The sequence below is a fragment of the Ochotona princeps genome, chromosome 3, assembly GCF_030435755.1.
Source record: "Ochotona princeps isolate mOchPri1 chromosome 3, mOchPri1.hap1, whole genome shotgun sequence".
Lineage (NCBI taxonomy): Eukaryota > Metazoa > Chordata > Mammalia > Lagomorpha > Ochotonidae > Ochotona > Ochotona princeps.
This window is the reverse complement of record NC_080834.1, coordinates 37075023-37087150: the sequence shown is the minus strand read 5'-3', so window position 1 is coordinate 37087150 and position 12128 is coordinate 37075023. Positions and strand designations below refer to the sequence as shown.

Sequence of the window (12128 nt, the reverse complement as noted above, 5' to 3'; positions counted from 1 at the left end):
ACATCCTTCTTTCTTACATTTCAGGAAATTGAAACTTTGGTTTGTTCTACAATCTGCATGAGACAAATACCCAGTGAGTGCTGTGCTGCAAATAAGTATTCACACACACACACACACACACACACACACACACACAAGCACACGCACACAGTACCTCTCTCTATATATATATACATACATGATTATATGTGTATATATTACATCTGTATAATCTTATACACATGTATGTATACTTTATATGTGTATATGTATATATGCTTTATATATTGGTATGTTTGTATATATAGTGTACGTGTATATGTATGCATATACATGTGCATATATAATGATTCTTCACAACTCACATGCTTAGTCAATTCAAATGTGTCCATTCTCACAATAACACACCAATGTACAATTGAACATATCTCAAGTTTCTATATTTTTATAAGGAATGATTTTGAAGCACAAAAGCCTCAGAAAACCATATAAATGGAGAAATCAAAGTGGACTACTGAATCTGACATCACGAATGCCAAACAATCGTTCTCTTTCCAGGGCAGCTTGGGAACCCAGACACCACTTGGAATGTCGGTTGGTCAAGAGGCAGAACGTTCCTGATTCATCTGTCTTTTTTAAGGGACTTTCTACTTACATGCTATACCTGCCACTCGAGTTTCCTACCTCCACTTGTATCTTAGGAAGTGGATATTACATTTAATATTCAAGTAGTGACAACCAGAGTGTCCTAATCAATCGGAAACCATCTGCCTATTAACAGCAAAGACTATCTCGCACTCTCATTTTCAAACAAATTCCAAGACATTACAGTGCGGAAGTAAAGATTATAACCAACGGTATGCATTCATTTTGAGGGTCAGGATCATTAACAAACCATTAACTGGCTGGCATTCCCATCAAAATCATAGGAGGGTAATATTGAATACCATTAGTTCCAATTATTGGATATGGTACTGATGCTGTTGGACCCGTGTGTGCCAGCTGATGATTTATTGCTTTGAAGCTATTTGTTTATTTTTGCAAGGCAGAGTAACAGACAGAGATGGAGAGCCAATAAGAGATGTCACACACTACATAAAGGTACAGAACTGAAGAAACCTGAAGCCAATAACAGGAATTCCATCCTCGTGGCCCACATGAGTCTCAGGATTCCAAGTATTTGGGCCATTATCTGCTGCTCTTCCAAGCATATTGGCAAGAAGTTGGATGGGAAGGGAAAAACACAAGACTCAAAACAAACTCCAGGATGGAAATCTGGTGTTGCAAGCGGTGGCTTAGCCTACTGTGCTGCAGTCTGGGCCCTAGCACTCTGATTTAATATGAACAGGTATTTCTATCGTATACTACAGTGGTCAATAGAGATTCTTCCAGAGTAGTATTTCAGCAAGCACAAAACCTCAGTGAGGACAGCTAGTATATCTTTTTTACTTTTCTTCTTTACTCTGATCCATTAAAATAATCTGAAGGAAGACTTAGGAAATAAAATATAACAACTTTATGCAAACTCTGAGGAAAGTTTTTCTTTCTTTACAGTTAAGAAAGAACAATTGATATTCCTGTACCTGATGATGTTCTGTAGGGATCTCAGTGGTGTTACCAAATGATATTTGGTGTTCCTCTTGCTAAAAGAAGACCAGTCCAAGCGATGAACAGTGAATGTATCAAGTCTTCTGTTCCCAAAAAAATCAAGATGACTGAACACCATATGTTCCAGTTATTCAAAGTAAAAAAGATCCTGTTATATATTTCATAATTCATGCATATTCTTCAATAAAGCTGTATGAATTAATTTCTTTTTAATTTTAGATAAAATGCAATTAGGTAAATAATACAGACAATGAGGTTATTGTCTATGGATAGTTTCAGTACCCGATCTTCCCTTCCATTCTGTGGAGCTACAGTTAACGCTGACAAACACCTCAGGAAATAAAGTTCATGATGTCAAAGAGGAGAAATTTTATCACCATAATTTTAACTTCAGAGTTTATCAGAATTTAGGACTGAATGAAGTGGGCAAGGTGAATGGATCCATGGCACAGTGTCAAACCACGTCATGAGAGTTGGAGGGTAGGAAAATGAAAGAAAGCACATTTTAGAATTCACAGCCATTTTCCTTCTTTATCCACACTGTAAAGATGAAAAATCTGCTGAGGACAATGTTGGCTCAAGATTTCAATAACCTCAGGTTTCTGTAAAAATCACGTCTTTCCATGTGTTATCAACAGATTAAGAAAACAATTCTACATCACTTCCCAGAATGATGTTTGCAACTCCCAAGGATATAGTAAAGGTAATTGGAATGCATTTGCTGCATTCCCTGGAATGTGTTTTTCTAATGTAATATCAGACCATGGCAAATTAACCTAAAATCATCTAAGCTAAAGAATTTTAAAATTGTGGTTTATACACTGGGGAGTATGAACAATGAGTGAGATCCTTTCACCTGACAGTATCCATGGGACATACAAGGGAAGGCACTAGAATAATTTTAGAGTCATCACTACTGGTCATTTGCCCAATAAGAAGATTAAGCTAATAAAACACAGAATCAGCCATTGTTCACTTCTTTTGATGATTATGAGTGTGATAACAGCCTCCTTTTCAATTACTCAACCTGAATTATTTTGCTGGTAAAGTGTCAAAAACATTATACGTGAGAGACAAATTTAGATGTTGTACATTTGCAGAAAAGTTTTCTGAAAAAAAATGTCCAATAGCACATGTACGTCAGTTTGGATTTTGACTGGTTTCTTTTTCTTTCTTTCTTTCTTTTTTTTTTTTTTTTTTGCTAGATAGAATGTACACTGTTATCAGTTCCAAAGAAATTAAGAAATTAATGTCATGTCTCTTTCAACCCAGATGTCTGGAAGAGAGGAAAGTTGGGTATATGGCAAACAAACATGATGACTTTGATTAACTAAATTTTAAGCATATAAGTATAAAATGTGCAACTAATCTGTTCATATTCCTTAAGACCAATGTTCCAGGTGGTCAAAAGCGGATAATGTGGCATTATTTATGTGGAGTTGGAGTAAGAGTATTTTTTCACTCCAACAGGAAAAAAAGTAGACTGAAGAATAGCCTACAAATTTTGAAATAAGCAGCTGATAAAAAGGAAAACTTAGAAAAAAATTCTGGTTCTTGCAATTTATTCATTACCCTGTATATTTCTTTAACATGCTGAACTTCCATACCTAAATGGTAACTACCCTCAACCAGTTGACTATAGAGTGTTGCTCACAGTTATGTTCCAGAAAGGCACACCAAAAACCTTTTAATGCATCTTGCCAGCCACTAATGTGTGTGTGTATATATATATATCTTCAACATTTGGACACATTCATTAATCTTATGTTTTTAAATATTTATTTGTTTTATTTGGAAAGAGCTACAGAGAGAAGGAGAAAGAGAGAGAGAGAGAGAGAGAGAGAGAGAGAGAGAGAATTTTCCATCTCTGCTTCACGTTCCAAAAGGTTGCAATGACCAGAGCTAAGCAGGTCCTAAGATGGGAGCCAAGAACTTTCTCCACATCCTCTACTATCTTTTCAGGCCATAAGCAGGGAGCCAGATCAAGATGTAAAACAGCTAGGACATGGGTCTGTATCCACATGGCATGCTGGTGCTGGCAGGTAGAGGATGAGCCTTTTATGCCACCAAGCTGATCTCTCACTAAACCTCTTAAAAATATTACAGACTCACAAGAAGTTACAAAAATAATGTGCAGCTTCCCTTTGGCCCTTTATTCAGCCACCCTCTCCTTCAATTTGGCATCTTAGCTAACTGTACTACAGTATTAAAACCAAGAAATTGACGTTGATGTTATACTGTTCATTGTACTGCAGGCCCAGTTTTATGGCTTTGAACCTGCAATCATCTGTAAGTGTTTCTGTGTGTATTTGTAGCCACTTCCACAGTCCTTTCTTGGAAGTGTTCTGAAAACTATTAAGACTAAGTTACAAAAAGTGAAGCTTAATTAATCGCTCAGTTATAACACAGTGCCATAGATTGGGTGGCTTAAACGATGTGTATTTACTTCTCACTGTGGTAGACTGCAAACTCCAAAATCAAGGTGATGACTAATAATTTCATTTCTGGTCAACACCCTTCTCCAGATTTGCAGTTATCTGACTTTCAATATCATATGCTAGAGAAAGCCTTTTGTTTTTGTAAGGAAACTAATCCTATTTAAGGGGCTCCTTTGAAATAATCCCCTATAAAAATAATTATGTCCCAAAAGGCCATCAGAATATCCTCAAACTAATGACTATAATATTGACAGAGAAATTTTGAAGGAACAGAAATATTTAGTCCAAATAGTACTAAATCAGAAACAGGAGCACATATATGCCCTTTCATGCTTACAGAATGTTAGTTAATTTAGTGAAATACAAAATTTATGAAAGAATGAAGATCATTTTCCTTAGACAACAAAACTTGAAAAGCCTAAAAGTTGTGTGGCACTGAAGTTGAGGGATAAGGTTGAGTACGAAGAAAGGTCAATTAAGAATGTCATGTGACTGTACGATAGAGTTCCAATCACAGAGAAAGAGCTGATAGAAAATCACTCATCTAAGTGAAATCAGTCAGATATAGAACAGGCAATTATTGCGCTACAACACATATTCATAACAAAGTAATCAAACTTACAGAAACAGAGTATTGCATGGTGATTGTCCAGGGCCCAGAGCAGCATTGTTAAACTGCAGGCTATGATGCTGGCAGCCCGTAAGGGTGCTAGTGAGTGTCTCTGCCACCCCACTTCTGATGTAGCTTACTGCTTATGGCCTGAGGTAAGCAGTGGAAGATGGCGCAAGAGTATGAGTCCCTGCTACCCTCAGGAAAGATATACGTTAAATTCTCCTTATTCCTGGCTTCAGTGTGACTCAGCCCTGGCCACTGTGGCTATTGGGAGAGTGAATCAATGAAGTCTCTCTCTCTCTCTCTCTCTCTCTCATTTTCTTTATGTCACTCCCCAAATATTAAAAAAAAAAAGATGGTTATTTAAAAGCCAGAATTTGGGGCAAATGAGACGTTGCTCAGAGTACAAATCTTTAGCTTGAATAAAAGTTTAGGAGATGTGACACATGACATGCAGACCACAGGTACCAATGCTCCACGGCATGTTTTAAATCCGCAGAATAGATTCTTTTTAATCACAAATAGATGAATGAATAAAATGGAAATTGAGGCATTATGTCAATTAGCCTGACTTTGGTGATGACATTGTCAATAAATATATACATAAATATAGACTGCATTAAATATACAAATCATAACATCAAGATGTAATACTTAAATTTATGCAATTTTAAAATTATTTATAGTATTTTATGCCTCAAACCAGAAAAATGAAAAAAAATGATATGGTACAATAGATCTTTGTACATGGGTAATTTCTTTTTCCCATTTATTTCCACATTAAAGGACATGATGTTGCAGCACACGTACAAGTATCCTTTGTAATTATTATCACTGAGTCACATATTGTCATCTGAAAATTATTACTTTGAGACAAAGAGAGGAAATCCCATCTGGTTTTCAACTTTTCAGTCTATCACCGTATCCCATAGCTTTGGAAAGATTGCATACTTGTGTAATTTATGGAAAATTGATAATGAAGAAAAAGATTGTTACTCATAGTATAGAAAACGGTCTCTGTTTAATGTTTTACTTTTTGCAGTATGCTTCATTTTGCAGTTGCCTTCGTGAATTTGGTGTAGGATTCCTCACCTCCAGTACATGGGTTTTGTTTGAAGTGCTCCTTGAACCAGTGGTGTCTTCACTAGTGTTCTCCTTCTGGAATAATGAGTAAACTAAATACATGTGTTTAACTTTTTTTGTATGATAGTAATATTTTTACTTGCTGGAAAGTTATCACTTCACACAGCATTTTATACTGTATGTTTTTTTAAGTATTGTTCTTCCTGGGACAAATATTTCATCTCTGACTCTCCCAAGCCTGGAAAAAAAGAGAAAAGAATGAACTGTGACGGAGACATTATCAGACCACACAACATGTTTCTACTAACACTCACCAACTACCATGACAGCTGATAAAAGGACCTTACAGACTAGACCTATGAGTGCCACCCTATCGTATGTTTCAGAAGATGATACCCAGAGATGTGCATAAGACCAGAATCTATCTCACAAGGAGCTAGGGATATAGCCTAGCTTCCAACATGCACCCCTTGATTTTGTATACTTCCCTTCATAAGAAACTGTAGGAGGGGCAATAGCTTGAGCTGCTATCATCACATGCGTGCATCTCTTTGAGTCCCAGATGCTTCACTTCTAATCCAGTTCCTTGCCAACATGCCTGGGAAACAATGGGCCCCTGAGGCCACGTGAGGGACCCAGCAGAAGATCCTGGTTCTTGGTTACAATCTGGCCGAGCTACAGTTCCTGTGCCGATTTAGGTAGCAAAACAGTGGATGGAAGATCTCTATTGCTCTCTCTTTCTATGTGACTCTGGCTTTCAAATAAATAAAAAATGCTTTTCTTAGAAAAAATATCATAAAAGGAAAAGATAATGAAAAGATTAAAAAAAATCTTGTCTCTTTATAGTAATCCAATATATGTGATAGCACATTTCAACATTGTTTATTTCATATATATTTTACAGGAAGATAAATAGTTATTACAAAGAGTATCTAAAATAATCCCATGAAATACCCACAGGTGAAAAATACTGCAGATCAATTTTGGCAAAAACAAGCTTCATGAACAGTCTAATCTTTCTCTACTGCTTTCTACTTGCTTATGGAAATCTACTTCATGGAAAAATACACAACTTGAAGTGAATGATTACTATGATTCAAATCATTTTAACACATTAGTCAAATAAAAGAGTTAGTGGATAAAGTTTGCTTTTATGTTTGTATGTAGACCTGCCACCTTGTCACAGACCACAGTGCAAAAAAAGAGGAATGAACACACTTGACAGTAGTGCTATGTATGGAGAGTTTGACACCACAATAGAAGTTACCTTCACACGTCCCTCACGTAGACGTTTGATGAGTAATCCATATTTGCTGAGTCTGGTAAGCAAAGCGTATCAATAATTTCCTGAAGAAAGGAGGTCGTGTGACAGAAACAGAACCCATAAGTCAGAAGAGGGAAATTCTCTTGTATCTAACCCAAGTATTCCAGGTCAAAAGTTTGACAAGGCTTGCCAAAAGCAACAGTTCTTACATGGTGTGTTTTGCCAGTTCAAGGTGTTGATGATCAGAGACATGCTATCAGTCCTGCTGGACTGGGGCTAGGGTGGGGATTCTGAAGTCCAATATTTCAGGTGGCACTCAGTTGCACAAGCCTGAGTGAATGTTCCATTCACAGCTGTGTATGCCTCAGCAAACGAAACTGACGTCACAAAACCAGACATAGTAGGATTCCAGGAAATCAGAAGACCCCTCAACGAAACAACAGCTGGAATTTCTAGAGCAGCATAATGGAAGGTATAAAAAAAGGTACCGTTTCTTGGGATATAGCTGACTCATTAATATATCTGGAGCCTAAATAATACACAACTGCTGCTTTCCCAAGTCAGTCTGCATGTCTGAATTCTACCCTGTGTGTGTTTACACTTTACCAGACATGAACTGAAACAGAACAATGCCCATGGATGAAATCTGAGGTTGTTCATGATTACCCAGTCCTGTCCCATCTGTAAGTCCAGGATGTCATTATTTGGATCACTGTGTAACACTTTAACCTTTTGTCATCCTGTTTTGCAGTTTAAATGCTTTAGTTGTTTCCTTCTTAGTGTCCCTCCCCTAAAATTTCTAAGCACTTGTTTTATGATTTGCATAGTCACAGTTCCTGAGGCTCTCTTCATGCCTGCCATTCACACTAGAGATAATGGAGAAAACATTTGTTTCTCTGAGCAGATATATACAAACTCTTTAAGGTGGATATCTTGGTTATTCCTAAATACCTGGAAATTTTCACAAAAGAAAACATCAAGTTAAAACTCATAACAGACCTAGTGAGCTGAAGGCACAGAAAATGTTGATATTATTTGAGTTAATAAGGACATTAAGATTCACTTACGAAAGAGCCAAATAAACTTGAGAGCAAGTACTCTTTTCACTCAGAGCTTTTAATTAGTACATAACAAAACTCAGTCTCCATTATGTCCATGACACTCCTATCCAAGCATGCCACTTGCTGAAAGTTTCTTGTTGCCCAAGCTGGAGAGTATGTGGCTAACTCCAGAGCATACAAAAGTCACATGGAAGGACACACACCCCCCCACACACACACCCCTACACACTCACACAGAGGAGGATGGAGGAGTACAGGCAGAGACAGAGTAACAGAGAAAAAACAAAACAAGAAAGAAGAGAGGGCGAAGCACACGCCTCACCTGAGATGATAAAACTCAGAAAAGGTTGCCATGCAAAGGATAGGAAATGTAAACATTTATCATGCTTAATCCTCTGAATCTTTAATTTACGCCTTCAGAAACGTAACGGTGAGGCGTTCTAATGTGTGCCTTCCCTCACATCCTCTTTGTCTCCTTGTTTCAGTTTTTGAGTTTCTACTTCCAACAATCAACTGAAATGGGGAAAGTCCTCTAGGTCGTTCCAGAGCTAGAATCTCTTCAGCAAGGCCTCTTCTTCCCTCGTCTTGGGGCTGTTCTGGATTTCTATGTGCCTCTCTGTTTCCCAAGCCTTGTAGGACCAGCTGTGTCTTTTGCTTTACATTGGAATCGTCCTGTACCAGGACGTTACCATTGGTTATACTTCTATGAACACTTTGAATTTTTGTCCCAAATCATAATACACATTTTACTCATCCTACATAACTTAAAGAATAATGTATAGCTCACCCTCCATGCTAATGACAATACTAGATTCACAAGATGATTATATCTTACTGTTTCTTTTAAAAAATTTAACTGCGTCTATGCTTCATTCAGTAAGTCAGCACCTGCTGCTCCATTTCTAGTAATTACACCTTTTTGTCTGTGACTGACACAAAATTCACTTTAATTTTTCAAATTAGTTTAAACTAAAAGAATACTTTATGGGCACATAAAAGCATTCACAGAGAGCATGACTAAGGCTGACTCGAGCCATGGTGGTTAGCGTGCTCCCATCCCTCCAGTGGACTCTTTCTTTGTCCCTCTCCACTAGCCTTCTCTCCTGCCTCTTAAACAGGTTTCCATGCACAAAACATTTCTTCCTCACAACTTCATGCTTTCCCATTACTGTTAGAGTAGAAGAGCAAAGATTTCCTTTTGTTACAAGTCCAATTGGAAAAATCACTAAAAGGCCCTGGCAGAATAGCTTAATGGCTAGGCCTGGCATGGTAGCCTACTGGCCAATGTTCTTACCTTGTACACACCAGGATCCCATATGGGCATCGGTTCTAATCCCGGCAGCACTACTTCCCACCCAGCTCCTGGCCTGTGGCCTGGGAAAGCAGTAGAGATGGGAGACATGGAAGAAGCTACTGGCTCCTGGCACTTAAGTAGCCATTTAGGGAATGAACCATCAGAAGAAAAATCTTTCTCTCTTTATCTTCTTCTCTCTGTATATGTGGCATTCCAGTAAGATAAATAAATCTTTGAAGTAAAAGAAAATCATTGAAGAAAAGATGTCATGCAAGTTGTCAATAAACACTCAAATATATGACTGAATAAATGACAATATTGATAATTATTCTCTCAATCACATAGCTGTTACTAAGTATGTCACAAAAATCTAAACTGAAGTTTATGCTACAGTCAGCCTGTCAAACAAATATTTTTAATTTAAATTAAGATGCATGCAGAGGGGATCCTATCTGAGATATGAATAATATGCTATGAAAATTTGTTTTTATTCTCACCATGCAATGGAGCAGTGGCATCCGAGGATACCTATGTAGATGTTAAGAGCCAATATATTGAAAGCAATACAGTCTAAATAATTCAATGCAGAAGTCACTATAAAACTGTATCCTTGTTCTACCTATTGAGCAAATCAGTAAACCAAAAAAATGCTTCAATAATAATAATTTTAAATGTGTAACCCATAAATGTAATCAGCTCTATTTGAAAAGAAAAGGCTCTGCCAAACACTGTCACTATTCCCTAAACAATAAAATTAAAATTATAATTTACATAAGCTTGCATTGCATTAGGCATTATAAGTAATCCAGATACATTTAAGATCTCCACTCCTGAGAGAGACTCTAAGTAATTCAGCTTTTTCCACTCTGTAAGGTCTCCCCACAGAGGAATCCTTCAAAGAACTCCAAGTCCTTGGAAGCTAGAAAATGGAATTATAGGCCCTGACACTCTAGGCACACTCTCTAGGCAGCTTCTTGGTCTCCAAACAGACTCTGTATCCCCAAGTTCTAATTCTGGAGAACACTACGTGTGTCCAAGACCAAAGAATCTGAATACATTTCCAGAGACAGGCACCCACACCCATTGGCTGTGTGAGGACATGGTGAGAAGCTGGCCATTTTCAAAAACAAAGATCGCAAAATAAACCAATCCTGCAAGTAGCTTGCTTCCCATTTACCACATTGGATGCCACGTCCTAGGGAAATAGATTTCCAAAGTAAATGGCTCAGAATTGGGACCCTCCAGGACAGATCACAACTCCAACTTTGAAAAACAATTATGAATAACGACAAAATACTGGATGTAAGAGCAAGTGCATTTATTAGGTCAGACACAACTGAACTTTCACACATTTTGTAAGAATTCAAGAGTGAATGAAGCAATTGTCTCTAGATATAGAAATTTGACTCTAGATACAGCCTTTCACTAATTTTACGATCTGAAAGAACTAAGTTGTCAGCCAGTGCTTTATGCTAAAGAAAAGAAGAGCCAGTGACAGGGTGTAGCCAGAACTGCATTCTAAGCAGATATGGTGACATTTTGCTTAAAGGATCTGGAAATTCAGTAGCAAGATGGCCTACAGTAGGATGATGCATAGGTTGGTCTGTAACAAGGAGATTGGCAGCTCCCAGAAGCCAGGTATGTTGGACGGAAGGTTCCAGATCCATAGCCCAAGGAAGAACAGCCATGGACTCCGTAATTCAGAGGTCTGAAGCCACTGGATCCACAGCCAGAGGAGTAGAAGCTCCTTGATCCACAACCCAGAGAACAGGAACTTCTAGATCCAAAGCCTTGTGAGCAACAGCTGCTGGACCCAAAGCCCCGGGATCCAGTGTAAGTCGCCTGGCAAAGTGCGGAGGTTCTTGGTTGATAGCAGGATGTTTGACAGGCGCTGGGCACCACATAGGATGCCTGACAGCTGGCAGGCTCACAGCTGGACTCCAGGCAGCCACCGGAGAGAGGCGAGCTCAGCTGGCAGATGCTGGCAGATTGGGGCTTTGAGATGTAGACCAGGTTGCTGGGACAGGAAGAGCCACAGGAGGTACGAGGTTGACCCCCAAGTGAATGGGAAGACATATTTCCAGAAAAGCAGTTGTAGGACATGATGAGCGGAGATGTGAATTCAGCTGGGAGGCAGTGGAGAAGCTGCTCTGAGTTTGAATGCCATAGCCTGGACACTTGGGTTTTTATACTCTTCGACCTGGGTGTGTCCCTTCGCATTGCTCACCTTCTATAATAGAAGGCCTCTCCAGGCTGTTGCTTCAGGTTAGCTTATCACATCTTCAGATACTTAATTGTACTTTAATCACTCTGGTACACTCAGGAGGAAGCCACTCAGTTCTCATCCTGTGGAATGCATGGTGGTTTGACCTTCAAGATTGTAAGTTATCACATTTTTTTAATATCCTTCCTCTTTACACGCAGGTGTACACCAATCTTTATCCAACTAAATGAAATTAAACAAACTCTATTTTCATCTGTTAATTTATCAGGAGCAGCTAAAGTATTTTTTTCTTTAATGATTTGTCCTTTTGTTCACAAGCACATTATCCTGAGTTTCTCCAAGTACTATGTCCCGTAGTTTCACTAAATTGTTGGTTAAACCTTTTACTCCCACTCTGAGCTCAGAATTTAGGAATATAACACCATCCACCATCCTGGGTGTTCCTGCCAATGGACTATCTTAAGGAAGGGGAGAGGCGCATTCGGTGCAGAAGCTAAATGCTGCTTGAGATGCACATATCATATACCAGATTCTGCAGGTTCATGTCCAGGGTCTGACTGGGAT

At 38.4% G+C, this 12128-nt stretch overlaps 1 protein-coding gene across 1 annotated transcript; it reads right to left on the bottom strand.

Annotated features, from left to right (window-relative positions):
- Positions 1-10900: 10900 nt before the first annotated feature.
- On the bottom strand, positions 10901-11503 carry LOC101529203 (keratin-associated protein 13-2-like). The gene has a single exon (XM_004588636.4). It carries the CDS (start codon positions 11441-11443, stop codon positions 10901-10903), a length of 543 nt encoding a protein of 180 aa, XP_004588693.1. The 5' UTR covers positions 11444-11503.
- Positions 11504-12128: the final 625 nt, after the last annotated feature.